The 26657-nt window shown below is 38.4% G+C and overlaps 1 protein-coding gene across 2 annotated transcripts in view; it reads right to left on the reverse strand.

The window, feature by feature from the left end:
• gfra1a (gdnf family receptor alpha 1a) overlaps nt 1–26657 on the reverse strand; it is an 87194-nt gene that overhangs the window by 11021 nt on the left and 49516 nt on the right. For both annotated transcript variants that reach the window (XM_084092801.1, XM_084092800.1), the window contains 3 exons: nt 12852–13203; nt 11154–11263; nt 9873–10007 (listed from right to left, as the gene is read on the reverse strand). In XM_084092801.1, the coding sequence (XP_083948927.1) occupies nt 9873–10007; nt 11154–11263; nt 12852–13203 (597 nt within the window). The remainder of the gene's footprint in view (nt 1–9872; nt 10008–11153; nt 11264–12851; nt 13204–26657) is intronic.

The raw sequence follows: 26657 nt of genomic DNA on the forward strand, positions 1-26657 counted from the left end.
AAAATGAAAAAATAAAACCAATGTTTTTTTTAGGTAATATGTACTGTAATCTTGTTAAAACGGATTTCATAAAATCGGAAACCCCCCCCCCCCCCGAAAAAATATCATTCAGGAACCTGTATTGAAGTCAAGGTATCGTATCGGAATAAAATAAATAAATAACGATACCCAGTCCTACTGACAGGCTCTTGCTCTCTTTGCCATCTCCACTGAAATAGTACAGATAGCACACTAGTCTGTGAAGAGTTTTTAAGAAAAACCCAAGTATGTTTGGCACATACTGTGCGTAGTTGTGTTGTTCTTTATCAGAAATGTCCGCCCTCTCTCATAGTGCTAAGTTCTTTCTGTCGCTACGCTACCTCTTAATGTTTCTTTTTCATCTCCTCCTCTAATTTTATCATACTCAAATGTAAATAGTATGAACAAACACGGGATGAATTTGTTGTTTCTATTTTTAGATGATTTTTTCTCCATCTCTCTAGGAAATACTGGAAAAGACCCACAAGGCTCCGAGCGCTTTGATCATTGTTTTGAGTCTATGAGCCCTGACACATTTTCTTCAGCAGATGAATCGTGTAGTTTCCTCTCATGTGTATGTCTCTCAATGAGTCATGTTCTTTGAATCCAGTCTACACTCCACCAGCTGATGTCTGGAGACCTTTATATCCACAAGGTTTTATGTTTCAAAGAAAGGAAAATGTACTGCAATATCAGGCTACTGTTTTTTTTTTCTGATTAAATGAAGACCAGCTTAAAATAAGCACATTTTTCTGCAACACACATTAACAATGTGAAAGTGTTTGTGTAAAAATGATAAATAAATAATAATTGTGAAAGTGTTCATGTAATACACACACACACACACACACACACACACACACACACACACATATATATATATATATATATATATATATATATATATATACAGTGGGGAGAACAAGTATTTGATATACTGCCGATTTTGCAGGTTTTCCTACTTACAAAGCATGTAGAGGTCTGTAATTTTTATCATAGGTACACTTCAACTGTGAGAGACGGAATCTAAAACAAAAATCCAGAAAATCACATTGTATGATTTTTAAATAATTAATTTGCATTTTATTGCATGACATAAGTATTTGATCACCTACCAACCAGTAAGAATTCCAGCTCTCACAGACCTGTTAGTTTTTCTTTAAGAAGTCCTCCTGTTCTCCACTCATTACCTTATTAAGTGTACCTGTTTGAACTTGTTACTTGTATAAAAGACACCTGTCCACACACTCAATTAAACAGACTCCAACCTCTCCACAATGGCCAAGACCAGAGAGCTGTGTAAGGACATCAGGGATAAATGTAGACCTGCACAAGGCTGGGATGGGCTACAGGACAATAGGCAAGCAGCTTGGTGAGAAGGCAACAACTGTTGGCGCAATTATTAGAAAATGGAAGTTCAAGATGATGGTCAATCTCCCTCGGTCTGGGGCACCATGCAAGATCTCACCTCGTGGGGCATCAATGATCATGAGGAAGGTGAGGGATCAGCCCAGAACTACATGGCAGGACCTGGTCAATGACCTGAAGAGAGCTGGGACCACAGTCTCAAAGAAAACCATTAGATACACACTACGCCACCATGGATTAAAATCCTGCAGCGCACGCAAGGTCCCCCTGCTCAAACCAGCGCATGTCCAGGCCCGTCTGAAGTTTGCCAATGACTATCTGGATGATCCAGAGGAGGAATGGGAGAAGGTCATGTGGTCGGATGAGACAAAAATAGAGCTTTTTGGTCTAAACCCCACTCGCCGTGTTTGGAGGAAGAAGAAGGATGAGAACAACCCCAAGAACACCATCCAATCCGTGAAGCATGGAGGTGGAAACATCATTCTTTGGGGATGCTTTTCTGGAAAGGGGACAGGACGACTGCACCGTATTGAGGGGAGGATGGAAGGGGCCATGTATCGCAAGATCTTCGCCAACAACCTCCTTCCCTCAGTAAAAGCATTGAAGATGGGTCGTGGCTGGATCTTCCAGCATGACAACAACCCGAAACACACAGCCAGGGCAACTAAGGAGTGGCTCCGTAAGAAGCATCTCAAGGTCCTGGAGTGGCCTAGCCAGTCTCCAGACCTGAACCCAATCGAAAATCTTTGGAGGGAGCTGAAAGTCCATATTGCCCAGCGACAGCCCCGAAGCCTGAAGGATCTGGAGAAGGTCTGTATGGAGGAATGGGCCAAAATCCCTGCTGCAGTGTGTGCAAACCTGGTCAAGAACTACAGGAAACGTATGATCTCTGTAATTGCAAACAAAGGTTTCTGTACCAAATATTAAGTTCTGCTTTTCTGATGTATCAAATACTTATGTCATGCAATAAAATGCAAATTAATTACTTAAAAATCATACAATGTGATTTTCTGGATTTTTGTTTTAGATTCCGTCACTCACAGTTGAAGTGTACCTATGATAAAAATTACAGACTTCTACATGCTTTGTAAGTGTGAAAACCTGCAAAATCGGCAGTGTATCAAATACTTGTTCTCCCCACTGTATGTATATTACATGAACACTTTCGTATTGTTACAAAACTGCTGTTCTTTTGAACTTTCCATTTGCCAAAGACTCCTGAAGATATTTAGAGGGAAAATAAACATTCCCAACTTAATATTTTTTTAAACTATTAAACAATCTCAAAGTTTTACTTGAGCTATCTGTTCTGCTGAAGCTTAGCTCTGCTCCATCCTGTGCTGAGGACAGCGTGTTCCAAGGGCAGACAGACGCATAACGCTCAGGGGCGAGTGTAGGGTGTGAGGCCAAAGCGCTTCGTCATAGCCTCCTAAACACCCAGATACTGACGGCGCTGGGAACAAACCCCCAGAACTGTCAGGATGCCTTAACACTGAAATCCGGTAATGAGACACGAGAGAATGAGGTAATGAGAAGAAGAGAGAGAGGGGGGGTAGGGGAAGAAAGATAGAAAAATAAAGATGCAGTTTAACCCAGTTTAACCTCCTGAAGAGTCTCCTTCAACATCCCCTCAAAGCCCTCAGCACTAAAAGAAACAAACCATATATATATAAATATAGCTGCGAGCAGCGATTGCAGGCCCAAGCCGGTGGCACCGCCACCCTGGTGGCTTTAGTTACACTAAAGCCACCGGGGTGGCGGTGTCACCGGCTTGGGCCCTCCATCGCTGCTCGCAGCTATATATATATATATATATATATATATATATATATATGCCAGTTGGTGGCGCTATAACTTTGACTCACAATAGTTACATCCATCTGATCGGCCTCTTACCACAAACACACTGCTGAAGTTTCATCAAGATCAGTTAACGTATGCAGAAGTTATATTACTTCGTGTTTCTCTTTTCCCGATGAGCTCTATATGTGTACCGAGTTTCATATTAATTCATGCAAGCGTGTTTGATATATGGACCAAGTTTTCAGACCGTGTCCAAGGGGGCGCTGTTGAGCCCTCCTGCCACGCCCGGGTACCAGCTTCAGTTTTTGAGCACGTTAAGGGCCCCAAAAGCCCCTGAAACCTTGAAAAACAAAGATTAAATGGAATAGACAACCCCCCCCCCCCCCACACACACACACACACACAGACACACAGAGAGAGAGAGAAAATTCTCCAGAAAATCCACATTCAAACCAAAATATCTGACTTCCTGTGGGTCTGAGGTAATGAGTGTAAATTAGAAAGTTGTCCTGCTTGATGAGAACAATACACCTACCAAGTTTTGTGATTCTAGGAAAAACTAAGCCCCCATTTTTGACTAAAGGTGGCGCTACTGAGCCATTCCACCACGCCCGTTTCTGAAACTTTGCACATGTCTACTGGATAATAAATGTGATGTGTCTGTCGAGTTTCATGCATTTTCAAGCATGTGAAGAGTCTCAAAAGTATCCGAAAAGAATATTAAAGTTTGATGCATTGCCACGGCAACAGTATCTAAGATATCAATAATCCTTTCACAGGTCTACATCTGCCGTGTGTCTACATTATACACATAAAGTTTTAAGCAAATCGGGTAAAAATAAGAGAGTGATTTCAAAGCATTTTGAAAGTGACAAACTTCCTGCAGCCAGTTGGTGGCGCTATAACTTTGACTCACAATAGTCACATCCATGTGATCGGCCTCTTACAACGAACACACTGCGGAAGTTTCATCAAGATCAGTTAATGTATGCAGAAGTTATAACACACTTCCTGTGTCCCATTATTCGCCATAAATTCGTTTCCTCGCCACGGCCAAACCGTTCGAGATATCAAAAATCAGTTCGCAAGAATTCATCCTCAATGTCTTGACTTCATGCACACCGAGTTTGGTGGCGATCGGATGAATTCCCTAGGAGGAGTATTTCACATTCCATTGTATGCGTTTTCCAAACAACGTATAATAACCGACTTCCTGTTGGGCTTTTGTAAAACTTAGAGCACGAAAGTTGTTCGGCCCGATGAGATCTATATGTGTACTGAGTTTCATATTATTACATGCAAGCGTGTTTGATATATGGACCAAGATTTCGGACCCCATTCCAGGGGGCACTGTCGAGCCCCCCTGCCACGCCAGGGTACCAGCTTCAGCCCGGCCCTGATGGCCGCGGGTTCTGACCTGTGTGCAAAGTTTCAAGAGTTTTTGAGCATGTTAAGGGCCCTAAAAGTGGCAAAAAGGCACAAAAAGGCACAAAAAAAAAAAAAATAAATAAAAAATCCTTACGAAAACAATAGGGCCTTCGCCCTTTCAGGGCTTGGGCCCTAAAAAATAATCCTTACGAAAACAATAGGGCCTTCGCCCTTTCAGGGCTTGGGCCCTAATTAAGCTCAGGCTGTTCACAGATACACTCTTCCTACAGTGAATCCACCCTGCCCTATGGTGGTACACGCCAAACAGTCTGATTTGAAGATCTGATCTATTTGCTGTTTTGATTGAATTGGTTTAGAGAAAGTTTTCCAATTCCTACATTTATCATTATTTTTAATCACTTTTTTTGCCTTCAGTGCTTCATTCAATGTAAATGGTCCTGATGTAAAACAGTTTGTTGTGTGCATTTTTAAAAGTTAGTTTCAAATATTCCATGTAGACTCTCAATCAGATTGGGAAATAAACTTTTGCCCACCATCCACAGTGGCTAAATGGTGAATTTTACCAGCTACATACAGCCATTCTTTAAATCAAATATATATAATATATAAGTAACAAACTACAACTTAAACAGCACGATTACTTTGCGATTATAAAATCACAAGGGCTGTGATTTTACCAAGTGAAGCTATGAAGAGCTATTCAAGTGTGAGAACGCAGCTCTGTAATTTTAGTCAAATAATACAACAGTAATAGTTCCTCTTTTTTTTTTTTTTTTTTTTTTTTATTTAGTAATTTTTACATTTTTAATTTAGTAGTAGTTATAATAATAATAATCATAATAATAATTATTATTGATGTGGTAACACTTTAGTTTAGGGTCCAATTCTCACTATTAACTAGTTGCTTATTAGCATGCATATTACTAGGATATTGGCTGTTTATTAGTACTTATAAAGCACATATTAATGCCTTATTCTACATCGCTTAATCCTACCCAATACCTAAACTTAACAACTACCTTACTAACTATTAATAAGCAGTAATTAGGAGTTTATTGAGCCAATAGTCGTAGTTAAAAGTTAGTTAATAGTAAGAATTGGACCCTAATCTCCTAATTTTTTATCAGAAAAATCACAATTCAATTTTTGAGCTGGGAATTGAGCCGTTTCAAAAAGCCCTGGGCATGATGGTTGACAGGACCTTCTTTGTCCATTATTATTTCAATTCATTTCCACAATGTCCTGCACAAGAAACTTAGTTCAAGTGCTTTCTAAACTGATCCCTTCATGGATCTTTCAGTACTACAAGCCCTCCCTGAAAGCTCACTCTTTGCTGTTTCCACTTTGTCTTTCACGCCATACTAAGAGTTTACGGGAACAAAAGGAAACACTTGGTGCAGTTAAGGATGTGTAGCGAGCGAGAGACGTACAGGAGAAAGGGTAAAGAAATAAGTGCACATAAAAGGAAGATTGAAGGGCCTTTTTAGAGGCAGAGGTAAAAACGGGCTGACAGCAGGACAGCTAAAAGCCTTGAAAAACAACTTGCTGGAGTCTGAAGAGATGGACAGAGCAAAGGGAGAATGAGACAAATGGACAGTTAGTAGAAGAGATGGCATGGATGGACGGACGCACAGAGTATAATGGAGAGAAAACAAGACAGAAAAAAAACTAACAGAAGAGTGAGATGAGGAGTGTTGTTTGAAGCTCAGATTGATGTGCCTATTTTATGTACCATATACAGGACTGTTGAATGCTTGATTCTGATTGACTGATGAATGTTCTAAGATGTGCATTTTTTCCCCCAATTAAATGCATAGATAAGTAGTTCCAGGCAGGTCTTGACTTCATTACAGTTCCTTATAACTTCGCCAAATGATTTCAGTTATATCAAAGGTCCTTACAGCCTACAACAGCAAATGAACCAAAAAAACCTACAAAGACATTGACCAAGCAAATAAATATAGTAAAAAAAATTGGATAAAAAGGAAAAACTATTTCCATGTTTTCCTCATGAAATTGCATTTCATTATCTATGAAAACCTTGCTCTCTTCCGCTCTCTCTCTCATAAATGCACACAGTACAGACACACAGACGGAAACATTCACACACAGAAACTTCTTGTCAGCGCTGCCCTGCAATTTTATCAATAATATAGTTTCGCATCTGCAAAACTACATGACATTTCTTAGTATCGAGGAGTAACAACGAACTTTGTTGAGACCAATCAAGCAATCTATCAGTCTCTATCTGCATATCAAGCCTCTGTTATCAGCTCTTAAATTATGTTTTGGAATTAGAAATGGAAACTTGGAATAAGATGCTTAAGAAATTAGTCCTACACACAAGAGAGTTTTGAGGACAAAAACCTGACAAATGTCTTGAAATAAATAATCTGAACAATGTATTGAGTTGTGGTAAACGTTGTATAAGTGAATAGCCTAATTGCCTTCGGGCCGTTAAACTATTTGAAAAATAACACACCCGAGGTGTTTTTATTTGCTTGGTCAATGTCTTACATATAATAGAGCTTACATATAAATGAAGCAGTCACTTTTTATTTGGCCTTACTTTCCTAAAGAGCCTGTCATTCTACTACATACAGTGAGGAAAATAAGTATTTGAACACCCTGCTATTTTGCAAGTTCTCCCACTTAGAAATCATGGAGGGGTCTGAAATTGTCATCGTAGGTGCATGTCCACTGTGAGAGACATAATCTAAACAAAAAAATCCAGAAATCACAATATATGATTTTTTAACTATTTATTTGTGATACAGCTGCAAATAAGTATTTGAACACCTGTCTATCAGCTAGAATTCTGACCCTCAAAGACCTGTTAGTCTGCCTTTAAAATGTCCACCTCCACTCCATTTATTATCCTAAATTAGATGCACCTGTTTGAGGTCGTTAGCTGCATAAAGACACCTGTCCACCCCATACAATCAGTAAGTATCCAACTACTACCATGGCCAAGACCAAAGAGCTGTCCAAAGACACTAGAGACAAAATTGTACACCTCCACACGGCTGGAAAGGGCTACGGGGAAATTGCCAAGCAGCTTGGTGAAAAAGGTCCACTGTTGGAGCAATCATTAGAAAATGGAAGAAGCTAAACATGACTGTCAATCTCCCTCGGACTGGGGCTCCATGCAAGATCTCACCTCGTGGGGTCTCAATGATCCTAAGAAAGGTGAGAAATCAGCCCAGAACTACACGGGAGGAGCTGGTCAATGACCTGAAAAGAGCTGGGACCACCGTTTCCAAGGTTACTGTTGGTAATACACTAAGACGTCATGGTTTGAAATCATGCATGGCACGGAAGGTTCCCCTGCTTAAACCAGCACATGTCAAGGCCCATCTTAAGTTTGCCAATGACCATTTGGATGATCCAGAGGAGTCATGGGAGAAAGTCATGTGGTCAGATGAGACCAAAATAGAACTTTTTGGTCATAATTCCACTAAACGTGTTTGGAGGAAGAAGAATGATGAGTACCATCCCAAGAACACCATCCCTACTGTGAAGCATGGGGGTGGTAGCATCATGCTTTGGGGGTGTTTTTCTGCACATGGGACAGGGCGACTGCACTGTATTAAGGAGAGGATGACCGGGGCCATGTATTGCGAGATTTTGGGGAACAACCTCCTTCCCTCAGTTAGAGCAGTGGTTCCCAATTCCAGTCCTTGTGACCCACTTCTCTGCACATTTTGTATGTCTCCCTTATTTAACACACCTGAACCAGATCATCAGCTCATTAGGAGAGACTCCATGAACTGAACTGAGTGTGTCAGATAAGAGAGACATACAAAATGTGCAGAGCAGTGGGTCACGAGGACTGGAATTGGGAACCACTGAGTTAGAGCATTGTAGATGGGTCGAGGCTGGGTCTTCCAACATGACAATGACCCGAAGCACACAGCCAGGATAACCAAGGAGTGGCTCTGTAAGAAGCATATCAAGGTTCTGGCGTGGCCTAGCCAGTCTCCAGACCTAAACCCAATAGAGAATCTTTGGAGGGAGCTCAAACTCCGTGTTTCTCAGCGACAGCCCAGAAACCTGACTGATCTAGAGAAGATCTGTGTGGAGGAGTGGGCCAAAATTCCTCCTGCAGTGTGTGCAAACCTGGTGAAAAACTACAGGAAACGTTTGACCTCTGTAATTACTGTACCAAATATTAACATTGATTTTCTCAGGTGTTCAAATACTTATTTGCAGCTGTATCATACAAATAAATAGTTAAAAAATCATACATTGTGATTTCTGGATTTTTTTTTTAGATTATGTCTCTCACAGTGGACATGCACCTACGATGACAATTTCAGACCCCTCCATGATTTCTAAGTGGGAGAACTTGCAAAATAGCAGGGTGTTCAAATACTTATTTTCCTCACTGTATATATACTACTACAATATAAGTTTAATCATTTCAAACGGCTCATTTCAATGAAGCAATTCCAAACTGATTTAAAGATAAGTTTGGCATCATCACTCAAAATGTTCCTAAGTGAAAACACTGTAAATTGTTTAAAGGGGTGCTATTATGCTCATTTACAGGTTCATAATTTTGTTTATGGGGTCTACTAGAATATGTTTACAAAATTTGATGTTCAACAAACTCAATATTTATAATTTAAATAATTTAAGTTTCCACCCTCTGTCTGAACAGTCTGTTTTAGTTTTGGTTTCTTTAAAACCTGCCACATTTCAGATGTGACGTTAACTTTGTCATTTATAACCTCTGACCTGCACTGAACTGCATGGTTCAGAGAGCAGTCGTTAGAAAAATGGTAAGAACACAACAAAAAGTTGAGGTTGTATACTGCTGAGGAATAGTGTTAAAAATACATTTTAACTACTGGGAAGAGCGAAAAAAGGAAACAAATACTAATACAAATGATCCAGGCCTCGTCCCCCTTTTTTTGTGTGTGCATTAGGCGGGAATTATTTAAATAAGGAATATTGTGACGTGTGCGTGCCTGGAAGAAAAAATATTTAAGACTACAATTGAGGCATTTTAGGTAGTTCAGAAACAGTGCTTACTGATATAGTTACTGATATAGAGAATAACCTTTACTGTTTTCATTTAATTGGGCCCTAAACATTTTGATTTGGTTTTGCAGCAAAACAAATTCAAAATGTTTAGATCTCATCAAAAGACTGAAAATGTAAAAAAGAGATCTATTTGTTTAGCTATATGGCCCAGCCCTAACACAAACTCTACATGTAAATCAGCAAGTGTGCCTCAGATTTTACTTTAGACAGAAGCAGGGAGAGTCGGGGCCAGAGCAGTAACTCACGCAGGCAAGTGTTGTCAGTGAAGAACTCTGTGAATCTGTCGCATTCCTCTTTGCTGTTGCCGCTGCTGCTGCAGTCGCAGAATGGAGACACGCTGATCTTGGGTGAACGCAGATAATTTGGGGTCATCACCGTACCTGGATAACAAAAGAATACATGTTCCAACATTCTTTAGGAATATTGTATTTTAAAAATTAAAGCATCAGTTTCGAATTTTAAAGCTAAAAATATGCTTGATGTGTGCCTTGTCATCTTAGATTAGCTGTTATCTTCTTCTCACTGAGCTTTCTTAAAAAATAATAATTTTGGTGCAGTGTGCCTCATAAAAACTATGCTGTGGGGATGTGACACTGTTAGCCCACAAAGTGAAACAGTCTCCCACTGGTAGAACAACAACATGAGCTAATCACAGATTAATAGCTGCACTGCTGTATTCCCATGTGTCCAGCTGCTGTTTCTGTGTAGTGCTGCACACACGACATTGGGAAGACTTCCAGCACAAGCAAAACATAAAGAACTAGAGAACAAACACGCTTTCACATATGCTTTCTCTATATGTATCTCAGTGGATTGTATGAAGAGAACTAGCAGTCACCCAGTATTAGTTAATGATCATATATCATGGTCTGTCTGAATACTTGATTCTGATTGGCTGGAAGGTGTGCAATAAAACTGTTAGTTCAGCACAGGTAGTTCCAAGTCAGTTTAATCACTGTTCTATATTAATGCGTTGCTTTCATGGAAGCACACACGTCACTTGTACACACAGAAACAGGAGAACAGAAACATGTTGTCAATGCTGCCCTCGAGACTTTTATTAATAAATTAACTTACTAAATCATTAATTAAAACCGCTACATTATATTACTCAGCAAGGAGGAAGTAACATTGCTGTTTTTAAAATAATTAAATCAAACATCAATGAAAGCTTTAGCTTGTCAAAGCGGTCAAATGACCATGGGATAAGCGGGATAATTCATGTCTAGCTGTGCATTAAACGATTTGAATGCACTCCGCAGGCTCCGTTTCACGTTGGGCGGTTATTTGCCTCCACGTTATGCATTAAAACGGTTTATTGCACAGCTACCCATGGATTATCTCTTAAAAACATACCTCAAATAAAGTTATATATTATATATATATATATATATACACACATATTTGCAATTTAATTAAAAATATATTTTTTTTACGTTGTACAGCATGAAAGATACACTTATAAATGCATTGTTTCTCAGATGTTTTGTATGAACTTGTTTATCCAAGTTACAAGACATACTCACCAATGAGACCAGAGTACGACAGCAAGCAGTCAGCGTAGTTCTCCTTCAGACAACCAGAGAGAGAGCGGGGCTCAGACTGACAGTTAGTGAAGAAATCAGCCAGACGAGACCTGAAACACCAAATACACACTTTATATAGAATAGTTATCACCTTTTCTTGACATCTATTCTGGTACAATGAGTACTAGCAACATTACTTTATAATTAAATACTGTTCATTATAAATGAAATAAAACATATGTTGCCAAATCTGTGTTTGTAAAGCAAACACCACACACAGTTCTTGGCTGTTAAATGTGTTGGAAGACTCTCAGCAGCAGTCTGTCGTTGTGTTAAGGATGGAGAAGGAATGTGTAAATGAATGTGCTGTGCCGTGTGTCCTAAGACACATGGTGTTGGAATAGTGTGGGATCTTTGCACAACTACACAGAAGCTCTTGGTACAGCTAGGGGCTACACCTAGCATCAAAATGATCATGGGTACATAAACAGGATAGATATAAAGAGAAAGACAAATAATGAGAAAAAAAGCGAGCAGAATGGAGAATGTGAACTGTACAGACCCGGAGCACAAGTGCAAATATATTCCATTTATTTGTATAAGTGTCTGAGTGTGCCCCCAGAATGCCAAGCGGTGGCTCTTCTGATTGAGCAGGGTCATTAGCTATCGCTCTCTCTGTGCCTAAAGACGTTTGCTTGGCAAAACTACATCCACGTTGTGCCAATGAATCCTTAACAAGCCACTTAGAGGACTCTGGGGTTGCTTCCTTCCTGCACAAACCAGATTTAGGGCTGCAGTTTTTATTGCTAGACTTCAATAATCACCTCGATTGTCCTCGCAATGTGCTCTCTTGCCTTACCTTAATAAACACTTTATTTCCCAATAGATGCAGCTTAGCTGCTCATAGCCATTTCTGTCCCTAGTGGTGAATATGTGTTAATACAGATGGCGTGTTATTACAGATGACATGTTGTGATCTTGCCTCTCAGATTCAGTGATGCATTTCTTAGCACCTCTAAATAGCTTATTTTGCACTGCCATGTGTTAACACACACAAGATAAGTGTTGCCGTGAAGTGTGGATGTATGGACTTTACTACTATATATGAAGAGTTCAGATGCAAAAGCCTCTAAGTGCCATCTGAAATTTTCTTCTAGAATGATCATTTTTATAAAGCTTGTATATTTAAGTTAAGTAATTTCACTTAAATGACAATTAATAGGTCATTTGCATTGCCATTTAAATGAAATTATTTAACTTAAATATACGAGCTTGATAAAAATGATCATTCTAGAAGAAAATTTCAGATGGCACTTAGAGGCTTTTGCATCTGAACTCTTCATATGTAGTGAAATGCTTCTCTTTTCAGCAGTTTTGTAATGTAATAATATAATAAAAAAAAAATATATACCATTATAACAATTTAAGTAAAAAGCAGACTTTATTTTATATATGTAGTTGTGTTCAGAATTATTGTTCCTCTTGGTAAATATGAGCAAAGCAGGCTGTGAAAATAAATCTGCATTGTTTATACTTTTGATCGATCATCCAAAAAATGTACATCTATGAAATCGAACCTTTCACTGAAGTAAAGTGTTAATGATTTATTATTTTATTAGAACTTCATTAACCTAACAATATTAAGAAAATGCTCAAGAGAATAACATTTTAAGTTGCCTTTTGTAAACCAGTTCAGACCTGCAGATGTAGTTGGTCTTGCATGATGCTTGCAGTGTCAGGCAGTTGGGCCTTTCCTTGTCCTCATATGAACAGGCTGGCACGATGGTCTGGCGTCTGCGCTCAGAGCAGGCCGACTGATCCCCAAGAGGACACGAGCAGAAGAGCATACCGTAGCTGTGCTTGGGCGGCACCTTGTCGAAGAACTGTCGCAGGGCCTTGTGGCACTTCCGTTTGTTGCAGACTTCAGCCGTTGAGACTCGACTTGTGCAGGGGCTTATGTAAGCTGAACGGTATTTCTTACAGGTGTCGTTTAGGTTGCAGGCCTTTGCTGCATTCAAGCAGTTGTTCTCCTTTGCTAGGGCAGGCTCACCTGCAAAGACAGAGAATACACAATGTAACTAAAATGAATTGGTGAAGTGTGTTCCTATTGACTATAGTGTACAGTATTTAACAGTGTTAAGTTTGACAGCAAACTTTGATTTAGTTTTAGTCATATTTTAGTCATCTAAACTGTTTTAGTCTAGTTTTAGTCAACTAAATATCATAAGATTTTAGTCGACTAAATCTATAGTAAATATAATGGGTTTAGTTACATTTTAATGCATCAATTAACCATTACTCTAAAATTTCCAAACTCATTATATACTCTTTTGAACATCCAATACAGACAGATTTAACTGCTTTGACATATAACATGTCTTTATCTTAAAATTAAATAAAACCACTTCTCATAAAGAAACAAGAACATGTTCTTCTTTTCAATTGATATATGCATTCTTTATAACAAAATTGCATTGAACATTCTTCAGTCTTCCAAGCAGATATATTTATTAGCATACATTAAAAATAAAGTTATTCAGTCAAGAGCATTGAGTGATTCTTTTTTTTTTTTTTTTTTTTGATTAACATTAATGACAGACAGCAGCAGGTTTATTAGACTGCTGTCACTTTAAGGCGAATACTGTACACGAATCCAAAACACTGATTCACATCCAATATTCTCCCAAATGTTTACGTTTAAGACATAACCGACTGTTTACGTGAATACTCGCCGAAACGTTTGTGTGTATTAGTCCATTCAAGCGCGAAAAGATGCAAAAGAGAATTCAATTCAGTACTCGTACTGTCTGAAATTCGGCTTTCTGAAAGACGGACTGAATTGAGCTCTCTTTCGCGGTGTCACGCTTTTTCAGATTTATCTATATGTCTGCCCTTTCTCCCAGATGTTCACACTGAATGTTTTATGAGACATGCAGCAAGTGTATGCCAACTTATATCCCGCAGGGTAGATCAGCACGTTACAATTTAATTGTGCTAATCAGAAGCCAATCAGAATCAATAGCCAATTACAGACACTCTCTTTCTGTCCATCATTTTGCAAGTCTTTTGAGGCGGGGTTTTGCAGAGAGGGTGTGTGGTTGAAATGAGCATAAATCAGCAGCTTACATCACCTTTAAATCTGTAAAAATAAATAAATAACGACAAATATATGTAAACTTTTAAAAGTAAAAAAAAAAAAATAGAGAGATTCCATAAAAGAAATAAAAAAAGAAAGCAGAACAAACAGACAATGAAAAACAAACAGTCTGATACTATCCACAGCTCTGAAACCCCTGCTCCACCAAAAAAAAAAAAAAAATCTTTCATTTGAATACCCCACGGCACTGTCAGGCATGTGAATTAATCATCCCTATTTCTGCAGGTCTGCCAAAACACAGAGGCTGTTTATAAGGAACCTGTTTTTTTGTTTTAGGCTGTTTTTTTTTTTATGTTAAATGAAACAGTGCTCGTCCCTCTGGATCCCTGCAGCCTAAACAAACAGTCATCTTGGCCGAACAGGGGAGTCATCAAAGCGGCCAGCACGGCTCTTCTCTCGCCTGTCAGCTGCGGCTAATTGCTGGCTTTCTAGCACATTCCACCATTAACTAACATTTCTGGAGACTTGCTGAGCTACAGCAGCAGTTTGGTTTATAATGAGAGCCAATTAAAAACAAGAGATGGGTTGTATTAGAGCGAGGGTGGAGCGTACATGTGCATGTGTGTGTAAGGCCAGTGCTAATAAGATGGCTGTCTTTAAGGGAGCCCAGGAGGAGACTATATCCACAGAGCCTCTAGCAGGAGGTGATGTCATTTGCTCATGTAAGTCATGTTGGATCAGACCAAGGCTAAAAACAAGTGTATGAAATGGCTTAAGCCACTTTTCCACAATCTCCAACATTAGCGTACAATACGATTGTCGCATTTCGCCCCCTAGTGGCAGTCGCACAGAAGTTTTTTAATTGTTCGTGAAGCAGCCGTTTACCTTTGCTTATGTAAAATGAATGAATGATGAATGTATGAATATATCCACACAAAACAAATAGGCCTACATCTGAAAGAAAAGCACAGTAGGTTTTCTAGGGCTAATCAATGTAAATTATTATGTAAAAATTATTATTTCTGCCCATTTTACAGAAATAATAATTAGTAATTCTCACCTCACGCTCATAGTTTTGATTATAATGTATCACACTGGGTCACACGTGACCTAAAAAATTCCCATACGCAAGAACTCCATTAAAATCTCTCCATTCGAAATTAATGACATCCAGTCTGTATTTGTTGGACATAGTGAAAAGGAGGCTTCAAATAGTGCACAATGCAAAGCAAAATGTAGTAATATTTTATCAAAACTTATTCAAAGTTCTGCCTCTGAAATGCCTTAAATAATTCCATAAATCCCTATTTACCCTTTTAACCCCTTCCAGTACCTGACTTCTTGTGGCATGTAGCTTTTCATGATCTAATCATTTCTTGTCCTGGATTTTTTCTTGTTGAATATCCTGCTTCACTCAGAAATTGTGTAAGTAAAATGGACTGGTAACAGTTTTGCGGTACGCTTCTGATAATGATGCACAATAATAAGTAGATAACTTAGATCAGTGCTGAGTGATGACTGTCTCTATAACAAGTTAATGTCAGTCTGTGCTGAAGTCAATAGCATAACAAAATAATTTAAAAAAATCAAAAATCAAACAAAAAAAAAGAAAGAAAGAAGAAATGAACAATCAGCAAGGATGCATTAAAGACATTTATAATGTTACAAGAGATATTTTTTTTAAATGCTGTTCTTTTGAACTTTCTATTCATCAAAAAATCCTGAAAAAAAACTGCATCAAGGTTTCAACTAAAATTTAAAGCAGCAAAACTGTTAATATAAAGCAACAAGAAATGTTAATTGAGCATTTATCAAATAATTGCTTTCCTGTAGCTCAAACAGTAGAGCATTGGCGCTTGCAACGCCAAGATCATGGGTTCAATTCCCAGGGAGAGCAAGAACTGATAAGAAAAATGTTACCAAAAAAATGTGTACCTTGAAATGCAATGTAAGTTGCTTTGAATAAAAGCATCTGCCAAATGCATAAAATATATGTATATTTTTTTTAAACAGTAGTGTATCATTATGAGATGCACTAAGACCCCTTGACCTTCCATAGAACATTGTAAAACAACACCGCTCCACTCCATCTGTTAGCGGTCTGGACTGTAATTCAACACAACACAACACACACACACACACACACACACGCACACACGCACACACGCACACACACACACACACACGTAGTGTTTTCATGTTTTATGGGGACTTTCCATAGACATAATGATTTTTATACTGTACAAACTGTATATCCTATTCCCTTACACTAACCCTATCCCTAAACCTACCCATCACAGAAACCTTTCAGCAAATTCACATTTTCAAAAAAACATAACTTTTTTATTTATAAGCCGTTTTCCTCATGGGGACCAAAAAATGTCCCCACACGAACAAGGATTTCGGATATTGCCATCCTTGTGGGGACATTTTGTCCCCATAATGTAGGGTTTACCAGGCCACACACACACACACACACACACACACACACACACACACACACACACACACACACAAACACAAGCATGTACACACATTTAATGCCCAGACAACATCTGCCCATTCAAGCCCTTCAGCACAGAAAAGTCTCTGTCTCTCTGTTTTGCTCTCTGAGAGTGGGTGCTCATCTTTGTGTGGAAGAAAAAGTGGAATGCAATCTCGCCTATTCATAAACAGTGTGATGTTCTCAGTCAGAGCATCAGACATGCACACAAACTTTCACACAGACACTCAAAGCCAAAAAAACCCCCCTCTCTGCCGAGTTACACTACTGTCAGATGTCATCATCAAAAAAAAAAGACATTCTCTGTGTGAGTGTTTGTGTGTGTGTGCGATGTGCCCTTCTGATCTGATGCCCTGAGGCTGACAAGAATACCTATTCTGTGGCTTGGCACAAAGGGCTTCAGGTTGAAACAATCCTCTACAGCTGTCTGCATCTTTCACCTCTTGTATGAACCCTTAGTACCAGATGTCACACAGAAGAGACTGACCAAATCACACATGAATGAATGAATGAATGAATGAGGCATTTATATAGCGCTTTCATATGTACTACTGTACACCCAAAGCGCTTTACAATCCAGTGAGGGGATCTCTCCTCAACCACCACCAGTGTGCAGCATCCACTTGCATGATGCGACGGCAGCCACAGTACAACGGCGCCAGTTCAGAATGTGATATTTCACCACACACCAGCTATAGGTGGAGAGGTGAGAGAGTGATAGAGCCAATTCAATGGAAGGGTGATTATTAGGAGGCATGACTGGCAAGGGCTATGGGATGGAATTTAGCCACAACACCGGGATTACACCCCTACTCTTTACGAGAAGTGCCATGGGATTTTTAATGACCACAGAGAGTCAGGACCTCGGTTTAACGTCTCATCCGAAGGACGGTGCTTGTTACAGTATAGTGTCCCCATCACTTTACTGGGGTGTTAGGAACACACACAGACACACAATCCATATAACCAGTGTCTAACATTTACACTCGTCAAGCACCACATAAAAGTAAAAAGGGGCTATGGCGGGTAAATAAAACATATTTATTTGCAGTTAGTTGGTAATTGTGTGAAGAATTGCTATATAATACAAGGTTTAAACACAATTAGCAATTTAAACTTTTTTTTACTAAATCTACTAAATCTGCGGGAATTAGTAAAATGATGCTCAATACAAGCACTATTTAACCGGAGCGAATGAGACGTGTAAGTGAGAGGAGGCGGGTGTTTGTCAATTCACCATTGGAGAGAAGATAGCGAGAACGCACAGCTGGTGTTTTTGCCTGTGCCGCTGGACACAAAACGGACCAGACGTGAGACTGACGGGCCGGTCACCGGTCCGGGCTGATCATGAGGAAAATCTTCCGATTCTGGTCCCTGTCTAGTCGATCAGTGCATCTCGAAATCACACATTCACCCAACACCTCACACACACTGGACATCTTGCCTGGTAGGTAGAGCACGAACACGAACCCCCTCCCCTACTGTGTCTCATCTCTGATAAAGCCTAAAATTGATTAGTGTCTCCTATTTCCTTCCTCTTTTGGCTCTAATTTTCAATTTGCAGGAGAATCAGTCTGAATAATGACCTTGAATGCTATTAGCAAACCTGAGTATTTACAGATCTGTTTTATTTGGACCTCTGTTTTCATCTGTACTTTCCTTGAGCCAGTACAATAGTAAAGTTTTTTTTCCAGATTTTTTATTCATTTATATTGATTTACATTAAACAATAAATTGATAAAAAAAAAAAAAAGGTGGAGCTCACATTATCTCACAGGTTTGTGTTCCTGTAGCAGCTCAACCTGCAAAGTGTAAGGCACTAGCAACACCAAGGACATGGGTTCAATTCTCAGATAGATGGAATGGCTGGATGGATATAAAAAGGCAAAATATAAATGAAAACAATTAACTTGTTTTGTCAGTGCGTAGCAATACAGAGAACATAGACGTTCCAATTCAATAAAATGAGAGCAAAGGCACTGTAGTCTTTTAATTCTCTCTCTCGTCTCTGCTGTTTTAACATACTTTCTCTCCAGGATCAGAAAACAGAGGCCTGATTAAATCCTAATAAAAGCCTCACCTGAGGGTTAATGGGAAACGTACAGTGAAACGAGGAGTCGAGGCCAGCACGCTCCTCTCCTACTTTATCTGGAACTGTAATGTCACCAGCGATTAGCGGAGAGGTCGTGGATTTGATTAAAACACCACCGTGATTAGAACCTGATGTCCTCTTGAGTGTGTGCACTGTGTGTATGTGTGTGTGTTAGTCTCTCACTATAACTTTTTATGTGCCTTTCAGGTGATTGTTTCTATAATTGTCTCATCATTTGCTTTCTCTGCAGTCCAGTGACTGAAAACAAAGACATTTTAATAAGACTAAAAGGATGGGAACATTAACAAATACTTCGAATGACACTGCTGGTGTGTGTCCAGGTTTTCTTTCCCTGTGTTCATCCAGATGTAGATTCCTCACTGGAGATGTTTGATAATATAAGGTAAGGACTGTGATTGATAATGTTTTGTAATTAGTCAGCTATATAGGGGCTCTGCCAAAGCCCTGTGCAGTCCTTATGAACACCTTATGAATAAAATAAATACAAAAGCATATAATAAAATAAATACAATTGAAACATCATGCAATAAAAGCTACGAGTAACAGGTCATTTTGTTGATGGCTTGGTTTCTATTCCTAGCGTTGTGTTCAGTAGCCTCACCCACAGCAAAATCTCATTGGTCCAAAATCCTAATCCCAATAACTGTACATTAAACATTAAAATATTCCACCACTGTACTCAGTACAAGAGCTTTTTCCTTGTTTACCATCAGTGAACCAGAGAAGCCACATGGTTGGAAAGAAGACCCTCTTTTCTCCTGTCTTTTGGTTCTTTGTAGTGCTTAATAAACTCTCTGTTTCTGCAAACAATCCTCCAGTGTAATAACCGTAAATGAAACAGTAGCCGTCCTATAACTCAAGACCTCTGTAATTGATCCCTGAAGCCCTTGTTTCTGTCTCTCCTCACTCTTTCGATCAAGGTGGCATGCTCTCAGAGAAGGACATTCCTCTAAGATATTTCTTCGGAGTGCATAGGGTTTCAGCAGTGATTGGTTAAATCCTAGGGTAGTGGTGGGTTTGGTAAGGAAACCAGTGTTGACAAGATTATGTTGGCTTAGAAAATATGATACTTAGTATTAGTAACAGTTTGAGTAATTCTGAGTAAACTAGCAATTGATGCCTTGGCTATGTGATTAGCCTGAAGGACTTATGAGCAGTACCCATTTTATTTTTAATATGGCAGATATCTCCACTACCACCAAAATGGGAGGTTGTTTGAGAAGTTAACATCCCTCACACACATACACACTCCCTCCAGCTTTAGCTTCACCATCCTGCTAGAACTCTCGAATGATGAGGATTCATGGCCCAGACTGCCTGCTCGATCCTGGCCCTGTATACAAACATGATCTGTGAGGCATTAATATGCACAGCCCATCCCCCCGCACCCCCCAGCCTGTCACAGAGATATACTGTTCTAGCCCCAGAGTACCGGCACACTAAGAGACCTCCGTTTCAGGGGAAGTTATACTAGTGAGAATCATTAGACCTGCTGCTGTATTTGCATGGATACAAGAGACAGTAGAGCTGTGATCTATTTCCCATGATTGGACATGATGAAATGGAGCATGCAAACAGAATGTTGCTGAATCATAGCCCAAACAAGTACCCTTTGACCATGTACAAATAAGACAATACTTATTTGCAACTGTTCTTGTTTGAAAAAGAATATAGAGAAAGTAATGCATTTTTCATTTCATTCATTGTTTAAACAGAAAATAGCTTAGAATTTGTGGTCAATATAAGAAAAAACTGATCAAGTCCAAAAAGTGTGGGGCTGTATGTAGTAATGTAGTATGTTTTTTAATAAAAACAGTAATATTTTGAAATATTATTACAATTTCTATTTTAATATATTTTAAAATGTAATTTATTCCAGTGATAGCAAAGAGAAATTTTCATCAGCCATTACTCCAATCTTTAGTGTCACATGATCCTTCAGAAATCAATCTGATAGGCTGATTTTGTGCTCAAGAAACACAATTGTCTTGTCAATTGTCTTATCTATTTTGTCTTATCAATGTTGAAAACGTTTGTGCTGCTTAATATTTTTGCCGAAACCTAGATACACCCCCCCCCCACCTTGATGAATAAAGTGTAAAAAAGTAACATTTACGAATAAAAGTATACTTTTTAAAAAATGTATTTTTAATTACTGACCCCAAACTTTGGAATGATTATTTATAGTTTATTTAGTGTTTATTTATTTATTAATGGAGGTCCTTCACACTAGGCAAGGCAAGATTGTATAGTGATAATTGATAATTCCGCGAAAAACTGCAATTGCAGATTTCGAACAGAGATGGCGACAAAGAGGAAAAACTGCGGACTGCAGCTTTAAAGAGTTAAAAAGAATAATCAAACATTCACTCACTTTTAATGATGCCAAGATATCATTAAAACCTTTTTCATTTATGGAGTCAGATGAAATAACGAGGTAATACATACTGTATGAGAAAATGTATTTCATTTAATCTTGTTGTGTTGTGTAAAAGGAAAGACAGTAACGCACAAAGACCTTCACCCGTATTATTGGAAAACCGTCATTGGACTGATAGTCGGGCTTACATTACTAAGTTAAGTTAGTTTGGGCAGCCTGTGATATAAAAGTTTTTTAGGTCCAAACCCAATGCTTTCATGACTGTGAATAACTTTCCATTTTATTTGGAATCGATCAACTCACCAAAGTGAGACAGAATGGTAAAAATTCGGTGAAAGTGCATCTATTGCCAGAGGCTTAAAGTGTAGTATATAAACCTCCACAGTGCAATCAGGCTAAAGCAGCAGTGCTTGGCTCTGATTGGCCAGTACTTGTTGCATCAAAACTGGCAGCACTGATAGAGGCCATCTGCTCTGAAACTCAGAGGGCTGTGCGGCTTACCAAGCGCCCTTAAAATGACAGCTAAAACTACTATTGAGACTTGTGAAGCATCAGACAGCTCTAGTCCTATGACATCTGACAGACGTCACAGTCATCACTGCACTCTTTATCACTGCGCCTACTGACTATGAGTCGAAGGTCACGCTGAAGTGAAGAGACATCGCATCAGAGCCCGTCAGGCAGCTCTACTTGTGTGTGAATCCTCTAAGAGAGAAGGAACGATGTGGGAGGGAAAATACTTAAACGGCAGTCATGTTCAAAAGGCGCCCACCTACTGAACTGCTCATAAAGGACCGGAAAAAATTAGAGATTGCTCTGAACTAATGCGGAAAACCACGGGGAGTGGAGTATCAGTGTGGCTATTTAAACTGGCAGTCATCTGCATCTGCTGCACTTCAAAATCATACAAGTACTGTTTCTTTCTGGTCACATTCACAAACAAAAATACAGAGAGCTGTTTAGCAGACCCAGGGGCTTTTGTAATGAGAGAGCAAAATGTGGCTGTGAGATGCAACAAATGGCACGTTTTAACGTGCATTATCACATCATCTCACTTAAGTGTTATTGCTGTATGAACTCAGTTTAAACAACTTATCAAAAGAAAAGAGAAAAGAAAGAAAAGAAAAGTGTGCTTTCTATTAGCGATGGGTCAGCATGGCCAAATTAATAGTTTTTCTAGTCGTTGTTTTAGATTTAAATTGGCCACTGCATCGGGTCTCGTTCTGTTTTTTCAATGTCTCACACATTGAATTTTGTGTTAGGAAGCTGTGTCAAGTTAAAAATAGTAAAACTTTTAAAGTCGCAATGAACAGAAGTAGTTTCTTCCATATTGATAGATCTAAGTAAAACAGATTATCGAAAAAGGAAAAAAATGTAGGGCGTGAACTTGGTTCAACCCAACGGTTGTTGATTGGATGCAGGCAGATCTGAATGAAAGCTTGCGGCGATTGTAAAGACGGGTGGAGTTTGAGCAGTGAGTGAATCAAAATAATTGGAGAAGTCACCGGAAGATCAAGTTTCTACATTTTGATTAAAAATTACGAGGTCAAATATAAAAATAAGGAAAGCATTGAAGAATCATTTACAATAAGACGATAAACTTTTTTTTTCATACCGACTTTAAAAGCACATCTCAGGACCTCAAGCATTTGGTTACATTCAGATGCAGACCATCTAGCTGCTCATTAACACACACATTTTTCCTATGTGTGGTGGACCATAAATCAGCCCAATTATCCAGGGCTAAGACGGTGTACTCAACTAGTCCTTCAGACAACCCACTGACTAGCTGATTATGAAAATATGTAGTTCTATGCATCCCCACTTTCTATTTATTAGGCCAAAATCTCATTTTCGCAAATGAAACAAAATAAAAAAGTTATGAATACCCATTTTATATAAGTTGACAGTTATACATACTATATTTAAATCAGCGTCCCACCACTTTAAATAACTATATGAGACACTTGTAGTTGGGTGCGCTCAGTGTTCAGCGGTGCAAAAGTCATCAGAGAATGTAATCTCGCTTGTTCTCTCCCCAGCTTTTAAGAGTCCCTGGTCTATTATTATCTCAGTGATATGATATTTCTCTTTGCCATCCTTATCATTACTCAGAATGTCAGCTGCCAATCATAGGAGCCATGCAGAGGAAATGAACAGTCTGTTCTAAACGCTGAAAACTACAGCTTTCATTTAGTTTGAGAGGTTACGACAGGGATTCATGCATCTAAAGGGATTTTCAGACACCTGAAAAAAATAACTCTCAAAGCAGGAATCATTTGATATCTAAACTTACAAGAGATGGTTGAATATAAAAACTAAAAACAACATCAACATAAAATACCTAAAATTTATTTCAGAGACAAAGTTAAGGATAGTATTTGAGCTGAACTGTTCTAGAAGACAGGAACAAGAGCTTAAAGATAACAAAGTGATTAACAAAATGCGACATAATTGCAAACGTTTAATCTACACAGTTGGTGGTTACAGTTGAAAAGTTTACATTTTGCCGAAAAACAAACATTGTCTCCAGTCTATCAACGTTTATAATTGGGCTGTAGTGTTGCTGAATTCACAAAGCATTGCAGACTCACAGGTTTGATTGATGATGCTCATTTTCTAAGCGCTGTCTTCGACACTTAAAGTGCATATGACCTAGTTCTGTTGGCTATACATTTTTAATTTAACATCCACAGTGCCAAAGTATGCCCTGAAGATGGATGACTACTGCACTCCCAATTCTGGCAGGTATAGTTGAGGATCACACAGCAAAAACAGTCAGGTTTGGCAGAGATGTGGGCAAAGAGAAACAGAAAGACCTAGAGAGCGACACAGAGGCTGGTAGAGACTAACTTTCATACTGTACATTATAACATTGTGATGCCAACTGTACACCACTATTTCTTTTTTATAATGTTTTTTTTATTTTTTATTAACAATAGTTAGGGTAGTATAGATTTGGTAACACTGTAGTAGTAACACTGGGCAGTTATCGGACATAACATGAACGTAATTATTGGCTTATCATATTGGCCATCCTGAAATTTCAGTATGACCAAGAAAGAAAGTAAGAAATAAAGAAAGAAAGAAAGAAAGAAAGAAGGCGTACTTCACTGCTCTCATATCTAATTGGAGGAGATGTAGGGTCTCTGGAGAATCTGTCTCTCTGCCCTCAAAGAAACAGCAATGATGCAAAGATATTTTTTCACATCAAACACACCAACATGTTACTCTCCTGCATTTTGTTCCTTCTTTGAACGCTAAAAACTGCTGGTGTTTCATTCACTGTCATTGTTGCTGGAGTTTGGATATTTGGTATCCTACTTAAAAAATTTAAGTATAACAGAAATGGATGGGGGGAGAGAACTGAAAACAATGCAGATACGCACAACATCCTGATTTTATTTATTCCCAAATTGCTCGCTTACACCAGTTGGGAGGTAAAGGAACAAGCCAATGAGGTCATTATTACCTAATGAGATTACCTAATGACTTCACAGGGGTTCCAGAGCCAATAACTGCCAGATAACTTCCCCTGTAATTATTTGGAGACACCAGTGTGTGCTTCCTCAACATTAAGCCAACATTTTAATCACATTGTCTGAGTGTTTCATAGAGCACAGCAAGGCTGGTTTGTTGAAAACACTCTTTGATTAGCTGGATTAGTGATATTCATGATTTAAGCCACAAAACCATCACCATGCACCAATACCACAGTTTTTTATTTTTTTATTGTCGTAAAATACTACAAACATAAATCTAGGGTGCATATGATCATGCAAATTTGTAATCCAAGCATAATCTGATATTATTGTTTAATTGTGATTGGCTGATGAAAGTTTAATTAAATTAATGTCTAACAATCATAGAAGCAACAAAGGAACATTTTAGAAAGTGAGCCTACAGTTAGGGTTGTAACGGTATGAGATTTTCACGGTATGATAATCGTCTCAAAAATATCACAGTTTCACGGTATACAGTATTAAACAATCATTATTATTATTATAATCATCAGCTACAATGACCCTTAAATGAATGAAAATAGATAGTTTTTTTTGGTTGAACATATGGTTTATTAAAACAAACTTTTTTAATGAAAAAAAAAAAAAAACTTTATGGAAGTAAGAGTCTACCTTTTGAAAAAATAAGAAAGAAAAAATAAAGCTGCACATCTCCCATTTGAACAAACATGTCTAATCAATTGAATTCATAAAACCGTAACTTATTTTTATTCTTAATTTATTAATTATTATTTAAGATAATTATAAGATAATAGAGTATTATGAAATTTTTGTTTTATTTCCTCAGAAATTCTGGGTTGTCTTGTCTGATATAATTTGTCTGGATTCTATGATTTAATACAAATATATTATTGAAAATACAATCAGATGAAATGCTGCAGACTCTGCACAACAGAGGTTTACTAAATTAAAACACAGACAAAAACTATATTATTTCTTAAATAGTGTTTAAATAAACTTTATTATTATTGTTGGTGGTATAACTTTAAGTTGGCAACATTCTATTGTACAAGAGTAATATTTCAGTCATTATTTCTTTAAAGGGCCCCTATTATGCTATATTAAAGTTTCCTAATGTTGTTTTGGAGTCTCCTACAACAGGTTTACATGCATCAAAGGTAAAAAAAACTGTTTCATTTTCTCATAATATACATTTGCACATCACCAGATTTTCAATGATTCTCAAACGACTCGTCAGATGAATCAATCTCTCTAAATCCCTCCTTTCCACGAGCTACTCTACTCTGATTGGCCAGACAGCTCAGTCTGTTGTGATTGGTTTACCGTGTACAGCGTGTCGAAAACAAGAACTCCCATTGCCATAACGTCAGCTCTGCGTGTCCTGGTCCTGAGGCTTCCTACACTGTAAACTAATCACAGTAACGAACAATGACATCGATTTTACCACATCAATGCGAGCGCGAGTCCGATGATGAAACATTCATTGGAAGAACTAGTTATTCAAACCGAACCTCCATCGCAAGGACAACTAGTGCAGGACGTTTCTCAGTGATACACTAACGTTACTCAGTTTGAGGTACATGAGATGTTGCAACTGTAATTCCTCAGCATCAGCATTAACAAGTGCATGTCCATCAACCGATTATTTATTTACCGAATATTTTTCTAATATATTGCGGTAAACACGTGGAAACTGTATCAATAACAGTCCATGTAAGTTATGCAATACATTAGCCGAGCTCTAGCGTGAATGACTGATGTAACATAAACATTTGTAAAACAAATCTTGCTCCATGCTTAATCTTTACTCAAACTAGTGAGAACGACAGACAATCTGCATTAATAGACACAGTTTTAGATAATAGTGGCCCACAACTGATTAGCAGAAGGATTTCAGTTAGACAGTAATAATGTGAGTTAGCCAGTTAG

Source organism: Abramis brama (genome assembly GCF_963993115.1).
Source record: "Abramis brama genome assembly, chromosome: 19".
In the NCBI taxonomy this organism is placed as follows: Eukaryota; Metazoa; Chordata; class Actinopteri; order Cypriniformes; family Leuciscidae; genus Abramis; species Abramis brama.